General features: G+C 43.5%; 1 protein-coding gene across 2 annotated transcripts in view; it reads left to right on the top strand.

Moving 5' to 3' along the window:
- Positions 1–14,455, top strand: part of KIAA0930 (KIAA0930 ortholog) — a 96,460-nt gene that overhangs the window by 14,778 nt on the left and 67,227 nt on the right. For both annotated transcript variants that reach the window (XM_048300316.1, XM_048300315.1), the window contains exon 2: positions 11,336–11,484. In XM_048300316.1, the coding sequence (XP_048156273.1) occupies positions 11,336–11,484 (149 nt within the window). The remainder of the gene's footprint in view (positions 1–11,335; positions 11,485–14,455) is intronic.

Below are 14,455 nucleotides of genomic sequence, written 5' to 3'. Positions count from 1 at the left end.
CTATGTAAGGTATTGATAAAGATGCAGTCAAAGTGAAGAGCTCTGGGATGGATTTTCTTGATGCAAAGCTGTGCAGTTTCACACCTGGTTGTGTTTGAAGTGTTGCCTGTAGAAGCTCTAATGTACCCTCTTCTAGGCCTGGTAATGTGTCCACTTGTGCATGAGCACATTTGAAATCTGCGCTGTTGTTCTGCCTGTGCATAAAGGTTCTTCCTTTTAGTTGTGCTACAGTTCTGCAATGAGATGTGAAGAGCAAGGGAAAAGAGGAAGTAGTTTTGTGGAAAGGCATGTTTGTGCCCCAAAACTTGTTGCATTAGAAACTCTGCCACTGGGTTTAGCTGATTAGCAAACATCGTCTTCACAGAGCAGTTGGTATTACCTAGTTTAGGAGCTGTAATTGTTCCCCTGTTCAGTGCAGTCAAAAGAGGATGTCAGGTGTTAGAAGCTGTGAGGGAAGAGATTGAAATCAGTGTTTTGCCACAAAAAATTTCCATGGCATTTGCTCATCTTTAATATTGTAGACTTGAAAAGGTTCAGAGAAGGGCAGTAGAGGTGCTATGGGGATGACTTTTGTACGGGGGATACTTATCTGGTAGGGTAGGACTTGACAGCCTGGAAATGGGATGCTTCAGGTCCTGTGTGCCACAAGATACTTGTGAAGTAGATGGTGTGACTACAGTGTGTAGGCAGTAATTGCTCACTGTGCCTTTCTGTGAATAAAACCAGTGCTTAAAGTTGGCAATTGGTAGGAAAAAAAACCCCCAAGCCTCTAAAATACTCCCAAACCAAACAAAACCACCTCCTGGATGGTAAAAGCTGTGGTATTCATGGTCACAAACAACTGTAGGTTGTGAAAGTCTAGGTGTGTCCAAGGAGATGATGAACAGGTTACTAGAATGGCCATCCAGCACAAGCTGCCATGTTCACTGGTCTCTGGCACAGAAACACTGGGGGCTGTAAATGTACTGAGGAGAAAGGTAATGCCACCCCTGCATCATCCTCTGCTCCTCCCTGTCCATCTCCAGGGCCAGCTGTTTAAGGCACAATACTGGAATAAACAACCTTTGGGCTTAACTCACTGTTCTTACATGATGTTTTTGTATTCCTTGGAATTAAAAGGAAAGTGTTCTTCAAGGGATTTCCTCATCAGGAATACCCTGTAGTAGTGTTTTACTATGGGGTGTAATACAGAAAGAATTTGAAATATTTCTTCTTTAATTTCATACTGTGCAGTTTTTGATTATCTGAATTTAGCTACTTTGTGGTATTTCTATGCTGATCATTTAGTAACTCTGTGGAGTTACTGGATGTATAACTTTGATCATTAAACCCAATGTGAGACATTGTGCTGCAGAATAATACTCCGGTGTTAATCCCAAGAAGCTCATAGGAGACAAGAAAAATAAGCTCTTTGTGTCACTATTTAATTAAACAATCAAAGTGATAGCGGGGAGATGGTTTAGGAAGACGTTAAACTGCAGTTCTGTGGTGTCCTGTCCGGACACTCCAAGTGGTAGTTCCAGACACTTGATGATACTTATATTGGTAATTGGTGTCTAAATAGGTTCTTGGTATCTTTCCTATGTTTCCATGGATGCTCTTAGGCTCATCTCTGCTTACACTACTTTAGAGTCGTAATCTACACATATGAGAGCATTTTTGACAAAGAATAGCTTAAAGCATGTTTCTCACTAAGTACAAATGAAATATTTGGAAGGTATTTATTAAACTGATCTGTCTCTGTGACAGGATGACATATGGAATAGTCAGGCAGGGCTGCTAAGTAACTTATTCAGACCAAAAGAGTTGGTAATGGGGGCAGACAACCCTCTTCTGGTGGTTTTTTGATTTGCGTTTTCATGCCTTCTGTACAACCTGGATCATTTGGGAATGTTTCTTTTTGAATTCAATGTCTAAATATGTGAAGGAGCTCCTTCAAAATGTGCAGGTACTATGGTTAGAGCTGTCTGACTCTGCTCTCACTGTTTCATCTCCTTCTGATTAGTCTCTCTTTCTCTGATGCTTTAAGTGTGCAGAAGTAGTGTGCTTCACACCCCTTGCCATCCCCACCCCCCCCGCCCCCCTGACTCCCCTTTTTTACTGAGGAAATAATTAAACTTTTGGGCCCTAAAATAAATGTTGAAAAAAACCCTTCAGATACTGAGTTGTTAAGCCCTACTCTCTGTGCTTTGCCCTCCACTTTGTGTTCTCCAGCTGGGGAGGTTTGCAAGGCCAGAACTGCTTTTGGCTGTTTTTTTCTTCCTTAAGGCCTTTCCTAGGTGAGCTTGAACCATCTCTTATGCATTTTCTTATCTCAAAGTACTGTGTTTTCCTTTGAAAACCAGCTGACACCTTCCTTTTCCTAAACTTTTCCTGCAAATTGTGGAATTGGTAGTCGTGTTTGAGGATTCTCTTCACCCTGAGCCGTCCTCTCCCCATTCCAAAAGTCTATGAGTACCATTGGGGCCAAATTAAGTCTTTAAATGCATGAGCTGTGCATTAAGTGTTTGTAACTTGGACTGGCAGGGCTGTCTGTGCTCAGGCACAGAAGTAATGACCAGCAGTCCTTTTAGGTGCTGCATGGTATTATATTAATTAATCTTGCTGTGGTCTGACTTTAATTCTTTGTAGATGCACAGAGAAGAGGCAGTTTCTGTTAGGAGAGGTTAAAACAGTAGGAGCTGCAGGAGAAGGAAGGGAAACATTGTAGGTTTCAGACGTTGTTGTAGGATAGCAAGACTAACTTCATTGACTTTGGTAAAACATGATTTAAATGGAAAAAGCAAAAGTAATTCAAAAGAGACCACCAGATGGATGAGCTATAGGAAATACTTCTCTAGTGATAAATTTTTAAATAAGATAATTATGGTAACCTCTTAAAAAACATGCTCTAGAAGTGAGCATAATAGGTAGTTACACCTGGTAAGAGTCATGTATAATTAGGTGCCTGGACTATATGGGCTTCTGTACAAAATCAGCAGGTGGTAGAATAAATGTACTGCCACTTTTTTTGTACAAAGCTGGAGGTTTTTTTGCAAAAGTCTGCAAAGAGATCTGCCCTTTGTCTCTATTGAATAAATCATTATAGATACTGTTAATAAACCAGAAATAACTGACAGATCAACAATCTAAAGCTCTGCTCTGTGCTGTTGTCCTGAGTCAAATGAGAGCAGCTTTGTGGAGGAACCTTGCTCTGGTCTCGGCATTGGCTGTGTCTGCACTCTTCCTCTTGCTTGCCAGGGGCTAATTAGAAGGTAGAAAAACTCAAAAAGGTGTTACAGAAATACCATAATTACATTTAGTAGGAAGTCTGTGCACATGTGTTAGATTGGCACCAGCTATCCTTGTCTTTAATTATTTGATTTGGTTCTACAGCCAAACTTCTTGTTAATCAGGGCAGATTCACGCAAGCCCCGGGTGCAGTGCTTGAGTACACGAAGGCAGCCAGGGGTAGGGACTTTGGTGTTCCTGCATTCTTCCTGTGGCTGTTTTGGGAAGGGGATGGGAGACAAGAAGTTAGTGTGGCTGTTGAGCTGTCAGGGAGCAGTGCCTTGGCAGTTCTCCTGCGGGAGCTGCAGTGGAGTCACCTGTCAAACTTGTGTGGCTGCAGTGCCCCAGTCGCTTCCAAGGGCCTTTTCCAAAGGCTTATAGCAAGAGCCAGCAATGTCTGTGCAGCAGACAGGATTTGCTGGGGGATGACAGCATAGGGAAATTTGTGTGGTAAAGTGCCATGTGATCCTGCATGGAAGGGGAAAGTAATGCTGCTTGACTGAATCTCTCATCAGCTTTATTTTCTGCAGCTGTGGGATAGTGCCAGTGGCATGAAGGTGGAGGTGGGCATCACCTGTGTCTGACACGGGGAAAGGGATGACACCTGCCAGGTCCTTGCCTTGGCTCAGGGCTGGCAAGGAAGGACAAGATTATGGGCATTTGCACTTGCGGGTTCTTTGGGTTTGTTTTATTATGTGGATTCTGTGTTTTGTAAAGCAGAGCTCAGGTCTCCCCTGTGCCCTGTGTCAGAGGTGCTGAGCAGAGTTCCTTGGTTGTGCCTCTGTTTCCTGGCACTTATGGGGATCTGTTGTCTCTGAGACTTCCCTTCCCTGGCTAGATGTGGTTGGAAGTGACCCAGGGTTTCAGAAGGCACTGGGGTTGCTCTGGTGGAAGATGTATGTGCTTGGGAGCCTTTGCAAGGGCCTGGGGAGCAGAGGCTTCTGCAAGAAGAGGCCATGTAGAAGGGGCCAGCTGGTGACCTCAGGGTTCCATGCCTGGAACCTGAGGCCACAGCAGTGGCCTGTGTTACTTGCATAGGAAGCCCTTGTGTAAGCAGCAGTTCCCAAAAGCCTTTACTCCCTGGCACATTGTCATTGGGGCTGGTGAAGATGAAGGGAGCTCTCCTGAGGTACAGACCCCTCCTGGGGTATTCACGCCTTCGGGATGGGACAGCCCCATGGGTGGAGGAAACGCCTTATGCAGAGCCTGTTTAGTGTTGCTTTGGTCCAGATTTATTGTATTTGGGAATTTATTGGATCTAAGTTTACCTTCTCTTGGCTGTACACCTGATAAAAGACATTTGTCAGCCCAAAGTCTGGCCAGATAAATCTTTTCAGTCACCACAGGGGAGGTGGCAGCACATGTGCTGAAGGCAGGGCAGAGCTTTTCCAGGTGCCTCTTGGGAAGGAGCTGGGAGAAGCAAGTGGTGGGACCAAGCCCAGCCTGGATTTGAAGGGAAGTGCCTGTAAAAATGAGTCTTGAGAAGTTCTGGTCCTACTGGTGGCAATTCAGCCGCTGTCACATTGAGCAGCATGTTCTGTGGCATCCCCTGGGTGTTACCAAGGGGTAGCTTTGGGCAGCGTGCCCTGGCTGGCAGGCAGTGGGAGTGGAGAACTGGCTGCTGGAGGAGGAAAGGAATCAGGAAGAGAAAAGAGCAGCACCCAGGAGCTGTTCCAGCGAGCTTGAGGGGTTCCTGTGGCTCTTTGAGAGTTTTTTCCAGAGCACTGGGACGTTTCCCCCATTGGGGCTCTGCCAGGCGCTAGGAGGAGCCAGTGACAGAGCTGGAAAAGCTGTCAGTGGCATCATATGGTACTGTGTCGCTCCTGTCTGGTGAGGCAGAGCACCAGCCCATCTGTGGTGGCAGGTGGGGGCCTGGATCTGAAAGGAGGTGCCTGTTCAGTTCCTGGCCAGTGGAGCTTTGGGAGTCTGGAAGGACCTGGCAGGGCTTCTTATCTTGGGAAGAAGGAGATGGGGGGAGGTAAAGGTTGTGTGCGTGTTGAAAATTGTTATATTTTCTGCTCACTTTCTGGTGGGGGAAGACATGCAGACAATCAATGTGATTGGTAATGCAAGCTTCGTTTATTAGCAATACAGAGGCACTTATATAGTGTGAAAGTACAAGCTTATCTGTTCTTTAATTAGTTTAAACTTACAAAAGCGCATTCTTACTTCTACATAATTAGGTTAGATCAAAGACTACATTTGGCAAGCTTCTATTATTTATGTTTTGTCTTGAGAGATTAAAGATTTTCCTCCCTTCTCATGGTCAGCACATCTTTATCAGAACAGCATTGTACCTCCTAAAAACTCCCTTTTTGTTCTCAGGCCTGTTTCTCACGCAGGCATTTTCTCATGGAGGCTTTTTCTCATGAAGGCCTTTGCTTGCAGGCCTTTGCCTGCACAGCTCTTCTATTGATCTGGTTTTATCAATAATCCATGTCCCTGATCCTCTAACCATTCTCCAACAATTTTCTATTTTTCATTTTGCCTCTGACTCGCGAGTTCTTTTACTCAGCATTTGCATTAAGAGGCGGAAGACGCGGAGCTGTTCTTCTAATTGATGTTTATTAATTCTTATCTATGGCATAGCTGCACAGTGTGCCTTCTAAGTTAACAAGGTGGAAAATGGCCCCGAGTTCTAACTTCTAAGGCCATTTAAAGTCCAAACCATCCAAATATAGAATGCCAACTAATTTATTTTTACTTATAATCCAATAACTAATTATTCATGATGCACACTGCGGGTTTTTTGAACCAATACCAAACCACCTAGATTTGTGAAGAAGAAGGAGGAACGAAGAAGAACTAATCCACACCCAAAATCCTCCATATTGTTACTATATCCCATAAACCTAAATTTTCTACACCTCTACATATTCCACCCAGTGATACAACTTTACACAGCAACAATCTCAGTGCTGTTACATAATCTGGGAAGCTTTTCCCAAGGCCTCAGGTCGAATGCAGTGTGCTTTTGAAGATCATTGCCTGTCAGCACTGAAAGACTGAAATTCTCTGCACCCAGGATTCCAGCAGAAAATCACTTGAAGGCTGAAGAAAAGACAGTCGATACCTGTTTTTGGTGACAGAGTTTCTTCTTTTTCAGTCAGTTTGGGTTTTCTTCTGCTTCTGGGTGGAGCAGCATCAGAAACCCTTTAGGTTCTTCATTGCCTGCTTCTCTGTAGTGGTGCTTTCTGCTGCTCTCCTTTCTGCTCACCTTCATGGGCTTCTTCAGTCTCTGAAGCTGGAGAGGAAAGAGGGAAGCAGCTCATTTTCCCAGACTCAAGAGGAGGAAGGGAGGCTGAGTGCTTCCTCAGTTTAGCTAGGAGAAGGAAGAGAGCTTCTTCTGTTCTAGTTATCTCCAGACCATTTGATTGTGTCCAGCCAAAAAGTTGGTGAGATGGCACAAGCACTATGAGACTTCCTGAATTTGTAACTGCACAGCTGGGGAGCCCAGTGTGCAAGTATAGATATCCTTGAAATCGATCCTTGCCTCCCTGCAGCCTGGTTCCACACCCTTTTATGGATTTCTTGGCTCATCTCCAGCTGTTTTCTGGATAAACATATAAGGTAGAGATCTCAAGTTCTTTTGACTGGAATAATACTGAGTCTTTGTCATCTTCGATTAATAGATGTGTGCACGCCACACTTGGTGGGGTAGAATAGTTAACTCTAGGGTGAGGAGGAGGGTTGTGTCTGTGGCATGTCTTGCCCCTGTCCCTGCTGCTACCATGATGCCTTCCTGTTTTAGCCAAAGTTCTGCCAATAAAACTTTTTCCCTCTGTGTCACCTGCCTTCCAAATATTGGTTGCCACTGAACTTCTGGAAGTTCAATGGAGTCCTCTTTTTATAAGGTCAAGCTGAAGGGATTAAGTGGTGTCCCTGTACATAGTCATGGGATAGATTTCTGATGATCTGGTTAGCTGGCAACTATCTCTAGAGAGGGAACATCCATTCTGATTTTATGCAGTCATAGTTACAACTTTATAACATCAGAGGCAGTTTTAATATACGTGAAGCATTTCACATATTGTCCTTGCTAAACTCAAAACAAAAATTAAGTACAGTGTGAATTGCTTAGAACTCTCACTTTGTCACTATGCTGGGGTTGTAAAGATCTTCATTAGTGTTTAATTAACCCCTTAACATCTAAGGATGGCCATTTTACAGGTGATCACTATGGGAGTATTGGATGAAATGAGTTTTATAATGTTTCACAGTGAGGAGTATCTCCTGGCAGACTAAAGGAATAAAAGCATAGGAAGAAACCCTGTCTAGCTGAAATTATTGTTCCTCTAAGCTCTGAGTGGTGCATGCTGAAAAAATGATTATCCACTGAATGGGAAGTCTTTTCTTCTATTCCTTTGAAGCAAAATAATAACCTGACACTTTTCTTTATCCAGTGATTTTTTGGAAAGCATTAAAAAAAATGAATTCACAATTTCCTATGTGGATATGAAGTCAGTTCCCTGAAATGAATATTCAGTATAAAAATCTAATAGGTAAGAAGAAAGACATTTGTTACATAGCAGTTGGCATAAATTTTGCTTCTAATGAGGATAAAATACATGTAAATGAATAATTACAGTAATTGTTGTAATTAGGACTTGTTCATGACAAAGGTCTCATATAACCAACTTTAGGTTTATTAAGATTTATAGTCTGAACTCTTAATTCCATTTTATTCCTTTAGAAGTAGGATTTGCTAGGGAAGGAGCGTTTTCAGCAAGCTGACTTGCTACATGCTCTCAACTATAGATTCAACTATAGAAAATTCCAGTTTTCTTCATGGCAAAGCTGGAAGGCTTCCAGTGAGATGCTGTAAATGACCAAAATTACTGTAATGTTGGGATCTAATAGTTGAAGGCATTCATGAGTGGACATACTGGGTCTGACAGTTTCTGGCTTTAAATTGTAGTAGATTTTCTCCCTTTCAAGTTTTAAGAAGTTCTGGTTACAAATAAAAATGTTGTCTCCTTTGCAAGTTAATGCTATTTAATAGTAGATTTTGACGGCTAAATCTTCTTGTGTGTTGTTGCACATCCTCTCTGCTTCTACTAGAATTGAATAAAAGCAGCTGTTTTGCTGTTGTTTGACTCTTTTTGGCTTCAAGACAAGTCCTTTAGCCACTGCAGTCACAACAGTCGCAGCATCCTCAGGCTGGTTTTAATTACAGCAGAATCTGCAAGCATCCCTGAAGCATGGAGAAGAGTTTTGCATCTCATCAGTTGCAGGTGGGGTTGGAATTGACAGTGATCCAATGTGGCTCTAAGGGTTTCCAGGGTTTTTTCCCCTGCATTGTACTGCAGTGCTGAAGTAGGTTGAGTGCTGCAGCGCTTTTGACCCCAGGTTTTCTGTTTAAACTAAGGTTGAATCCATGGAATCAGTTTGTCCTGTGTTCCCCAGTGAGGGAAAAGCACACACACGAAGTCCTGGTATCCTACCCAGTTCTATTGTTCTCCTGCAGGTATAACCACCCAGAATTGTATATGCTATATATATATCCTAAATATATATGCTATAACTACCCCTAAAGAGTTAGGTGAGCATAATAATTCCTGTGGTTTATAGCCTAAACCACACCTGATAGTGTCAGCAGCTCATGGACAGCTTCTCAGAGTGCTGCATGTACTGTCAGAATGTAGAAGTGGTTAATAAACCCTTTTTTATAATGCTGGGTTTAGGTAACTTGATTTTGCATTATAAACCTAGGAGTGGCTTGGCTAGAGTTATTTTGTTTCCTTGTCTATGGAGCAAACCCAAAGCAGTTTCTGAACACTAAAGCACTTTAAGATATGGTTCTTATAGAATGTACATTCTTTTTTTAGTTTTTCCTTTGTCTTTCTTAGAATTTCAGAGGAACTCAGGGCAATCCTCTTTCCGTGTTTCCTTCTCCCTCCCCATCTAATTAAGGCTGGGAATTCAGGTACTCTAATGCCATGAGATTTAATAAGTGTCTTTGAGACTATTAGTGAATCACGATGAATGTGTGCCATTTTCTGCTCTTTGCTAAATATAAAGGAGGGACTGGGTCATGGTGTCCTCAGCTGTCACGGGTACCACAGGAATTTTCTTAACCAAGTTGAGCTCTGTCTTAGCTGCAGCGATTTTTACCTTCACTATTCCAATTGAGGGGGCTGCTCCTGAACTTTGTGGCTTGAATGCATAGGAATCAGCTTTGAATTTCCAGCCTGCATATGTATCTGTGGGTGGTTTAGAGCCATTTGTCCTTGCGTTAGGGAGGTTTGTCCTTAAATCCTGAATAGTTCTTTTTCTCTTCTGGATGTTCCTGTGTGAATATACAGACTGGTGATAATCCTGTCCTTTTTCAGACTGGTTTTGTGAGTCTGAACACAGTGGAATCCACTCTTGCATGGTATGCTCTCAGGTGTAATTGTTCACTATACACAGTTCAGTTCACCTGTTCCTAAAGGGAACATTCCCATGATGAAGATGCCCAGCATTCTGTATCTGATCTCTCCAGCGCTTGATTCCATTTGTCTGCTGGAAAAAAATTGATAGTCCTTAAGTACTCAAGTATTTAGTGCAGATTTTATTCAGGATTACACATTATGTTCCATGCTGCCTTTAGTAATTGAAATTACTTCACTGCAGTCATGCAAATAAAGTAATTGCAGTGTGGCCTGGAATTAACCTGCACTGGGATCCACCTCGGCCTTTTTCTTTTCTCCCTCAGCCTTTCCATTTTTTTTTTAATACCAGCTATACACATATTTTCAAATACTGTCCTGCTTGATGTTGATTAACGTATTCTGTGCATGGTCCATCAGTGGAATTTTAGTGTGATTTCAATATTACTTTTTTATTTTGTTTAGAGACACAATATTTTTCTTTCAGTCACACATCTGTCTCTGAAAATTTTGGAAGTCTAATCTCCTGCCCAACCCAGTAATTAAAGATTGGAAGAAAGATTTGTCTGGCAAATACTGCACACAGAGTGAAGTAGGAAAATGTGCTGAGGATGTCCTGTAAAGGGTGGATGTTCTGGAGGAGGGGTTGGCAGTTGCACATGTGTACATACACCTCCACCTGTCTTGCTGTCTTGTACATAATAACCATCCATTATCCCCATTATCCATTTCAGGGTTTTGCTGTGTGTCAGCAATATAATTATTTGTATTTTTTTAGTGTTTCTCTCCTCACATGTTTAAAACAGCTTGATTGTAACAGCCAGTTAATCTCTCAGTAGGGCTTTGAGGAGGGGATGCAATCACTCTGTAGAGGAGTAATCAGCTCCCCTATCACCAGGCACAGTACTACATTTTCTTCTTATCTTTAACAACACAAAAGGTGCAGCACCCTTTGCTGTTTTATTACAGCTAAGTGCTTTGAAGAGTTTCACAAAATGAGATGTCACCTCTACTGTGCCTCCTTTTCTTGGGCAGAGGCCAACTGCAGTGCTATTGCTGATGCTGATGTCATTTGTCTCCTTGAGTGAGACTTTGTGGCATCTTCCTTTTCCCAGTTTTGCCCTTCTCCTTCCGCTTTTTATTGTGTAATTGGGATTCAAGACTTGTGAACTTGTCGTTTCCTTGAGTTGGATTTTGTTCCTTTGTCAGAGAGCGTGAATTACAGTTGCCCCTGCACAGGCACATTCTTGTTCCTGTGTATCAGTTTAAGGAAGACATCAGCTGTTAGTTCCTGAAGGATTGGCTGTAGTCCCCCAAGAGCCCATAAGAAACCTGTTGGCACCTTCTGGCTTCCGGTCATTAACTGGAGCATGTACTGTCACCGCATGTCTTTGAAAGTGCTGGAGTATGGCTTTGATGTGTTCTCCCACAGTGTGTTGGCCCTGCACTTCTTCATGGCACAGGCAGAGCCACGGTCTCCTCCTGGGTCCTGACCTGTGCTTGTGGGGCAGAGGGGCAGATTGGTTGCTGGGATGTGCTTGACAGTGGGCCAAGATAGGCTGTGGACTCAGGCCAAGTGACAGCTGGGCTGTGCACCGTAGAAGAACTTAGAGCTACAGTTCTGGTGTTAAGCACAAGCAAAAGTGACATCCTCATTCACAACTCTTATCTCTCCTTTCTTTTATACCTCTTAGGGTGTTTCAAAGATGACCGTATTGTGTTCTGGACTTGGATGTTTTCGACGTATTTCATGGAGAAGTGGGCCCCCCGGCAGGATGATATGCTCTTCTACGTCCGTCGGAAACTGTCCTATGTCAGTGGGGAGAGTACCGAGGGTAAAAAGGTGAGTGATGATGTATTTTAATTTGGGAAGCTTAAGATAACATAGGATTTGGTGTTGTGGAGTACCTGCAAACCAAGGATAAGGAATTTCCAACTCTGCTTGCCACAGTTATACAAAATTGACCCATAAGGACCCATGGTTAAGGTTGTGAACTCCGGGTGACCCTGCCTTGGTAGGGGGGGTTGGATTGGATGATCTCTAGAGGTCTCTTCCAACCCTAATGATTCTGTGATTCTGTAACATCAGCAGCAGTGTAAATGAGGTGCACTGTCATAGACTTGAGAAAATAAGAAAGCTTGCCTGCTTTTTTGGGAAGCTGATTTTTGTTTTGCTTTTCAGTGATGATACTTTAGAAACTCAAAGTGCAAGTCTAGAAAGAGAGAAAAAAAGGAGAAGGAAGATGGTCACACTGGTATTTCTAGAAGAAAACTGCCTGAGATACCAGAGTATCAGGAATGAACATCTGTTGGGTGTACTCAGTAGCAGAATGCAAGCAGCCTCCTGGAGCTGGGATACAGCAATGACAAACAGCGGAGAAACTACTGTGTTCTCATAGTTTACATTTAAGACAATATGCCCCTCCTAAAGAACTATTGTTCCTTGCAAACATAGTCAAGTATCCTAGTACTGCTGCACAGGTATTTATTTCCCCATTGGAGATCTGAGAAACTTCTTAGCATTCCATGGCAGTTTTCATCTTAGGTAGGGGAAACAGAAGCAATAAATAGGATGGTTTTATTAGGAATTAAGGTTGGTGGCTGCAGGAAGATAAACAGAGGAAGAAAAGACGGGGATTAATTTCCTGACACGTGTAAATAATGGACACTGTTGTTAAATCGCAGGTATTAGTGAATGGTGTATGTGAAAGTGTTTGTAACCAGCTATACAAGAGTTCTCTGGGTTCAGATTTGGTAGTGCAAAGAACTGCAATTGTCAGCTCCCTTGAGAAAAAGATTCCAGAATGTTTTCCCACAGTTTTGGTGAAGATGCAGAAAATGGACAGAATTATCTTCTCTCTTCTCCCTGGCCCTCCAACTTCCATCATGACAACCACTAAGAAGAAGATGGCAAAATATGGTTCTTTCTCTATCAGATGAATGGTTTAGTCTTCAGCTAATGTGTTTGGAGCTTTAAGACTCGTGGGAGAAACTTCCATCCTGATTGTTGTTTAAGTGACGGTAAATGCATCCCTGTTTCACATCAAATGATATTATGGCTTTGTTCAGCCTGGTAAAAGCATGGGTTGTTTAACCTCTTGTCCTTCTCTACAAGGAAGGTGAATCTCAGAGACAGCCTAGTTGCTTAAATCCATTTGCAGACCCCTGATCCATCTGTTTAACTGATTCATTAGCTTAACGTGTTTGAATCTCTTGTGGATAGGCGACAGTGACATAAACCCTTGTATTTGCTCTCAGAGCATTATTTAAGCTTTCCAAAAGCACTATAAATAATTTTTATTTGTGAGGAGGTTTCGTAAGTGATGGTGACTACAAAATCAGCATTAGTGAATCATGTGTGGTAACAGTTGGGATTAGAAGTGGGCCTTATAGCACACAGCATTTTGTAACTCTCCCTTGGCTGTCTGTATTTTGCTTGGCTTCTAAGAATTGAACCTTTCTCGTGACTTTGAAGTACTTCAGTTGCTTTGTGAAACTTCGTAGTTGGTGATTCATTGGTACTTGTTCAGCTGTCCTCCTGTTTGATTTGACTTGTCTGCTTTGTAGTTCCAGTTCCTCTTTTATCTGATTTTTGAGCCTGTCCAGTGAAGTGAGACAGCAAACAACTACCCGTACACTTTGAATTATGATGTCTTGGTTTGAAAGACAGGTGTCTGCCAAGGAAGGCAGGAGTCTCCCTTGAAATGAAAAAAAAATGCAACCCCCTTCCCTCCAAATAACTGTAATTTTGAAATCAAGGGGCTTTCAGGCAAAGATATGAGGAATAGGAATAACAGTTCGTTACTATTATATATCTATATGTGTATAACAAGGCAAACAAGCAGCAATAACAATCACAAACCCAGTGCCAGCCTTCTCGGCTGTCGGGCCCTTTCCCCTCGGGTGCAGTTCCGTCCCAGCCGGCAGGGGCGCTGGCGGCTCCCGGTGAGCAGGGCAGGTGCGATGGTTCCCCCGCGACTGCAGGGGGCGCTCCGGAGCGAGCTCGGGGAGCACGCGGCACCGGTGCCCTGGGATCCCGGGAAGGGATGGGACAAAGGAGCTTCACAAACCCCCTGGGCAGCTGATCCCGGTGTCCGGCCGGACCCTTGGGAACAGCAGGCTGGAACAGCAGGGACGAGCACAAATCCTGGGTGACAGATGAGATGTATCAAACTCCGGAGCTGCGGTGGGAATCCCTGGAGGTGTCAGCAGGCAGCATGTGCGGGGGCTACAGAGTGGTGAAGGCTCGAAGCAATGGCGGGGGCAGGGCAGCAGCAGCCCGGCTCCCAGTGGGGCAGGGAAAGGCGGGCTTGGGAATCCTGGGGTTTCTCTGGTAGAAGGAAGGCAGCTGAAAAAAAGCAGAAGCCTGCCGTGCTGACAAATTCCTTCCAGCCTCCCTCTCCGTCCAAACACCAGGAACTAACACCCCACAAGCCCAAGTGAAAGAGAGTAGCCAGATGGACCCCTCCCCCTGTGGCCAGGTCTTTTGTTTTTCTTAAGCACCCAGTAATTTGTCCCCCTGGCAACATGTATGGGGAAAATTCTTTAAGAGAAAAAGAAAGCAGAAGGAGAACTCCTAAAACCCCAATGTATGACTGTATGGGTTTTTAATTTACTTTGTGGTTTTGGACATTCTTTCTTGAAAAATGATGCCAAAATGCCAAAGTCACACTGTTAAAGGGGAGGGAGATGGAGACTGGTATCTGTAGAAGCTGGATAGAAGTACAAGCCTCCCTGCCACCCACCAAACAGTGCTCTCATTTAGATTCCATGGGGTAGACTGAAAAGGCAAATGAAGGGGAGAGTTCAGATGT

Source organism: Corvus hawaiiensis, chromosome 4 (genome assembly GCF_020740725.1).
Source record: "Corvus hawaiiensis isolate bCorHaw1 chromosome 4, bCorHaw1.pri.cur, whole genome shotgun sequence".
Taxonomy (NCBI): Eukaryota; Metazoa; Chordata; class Aves; order Passeriformes; family Corvidae; genus Corvus; species Corvus hawaiiensis.
This window is presented reverse-complemented; position numbering and strand designations above follow the sequence as displayed.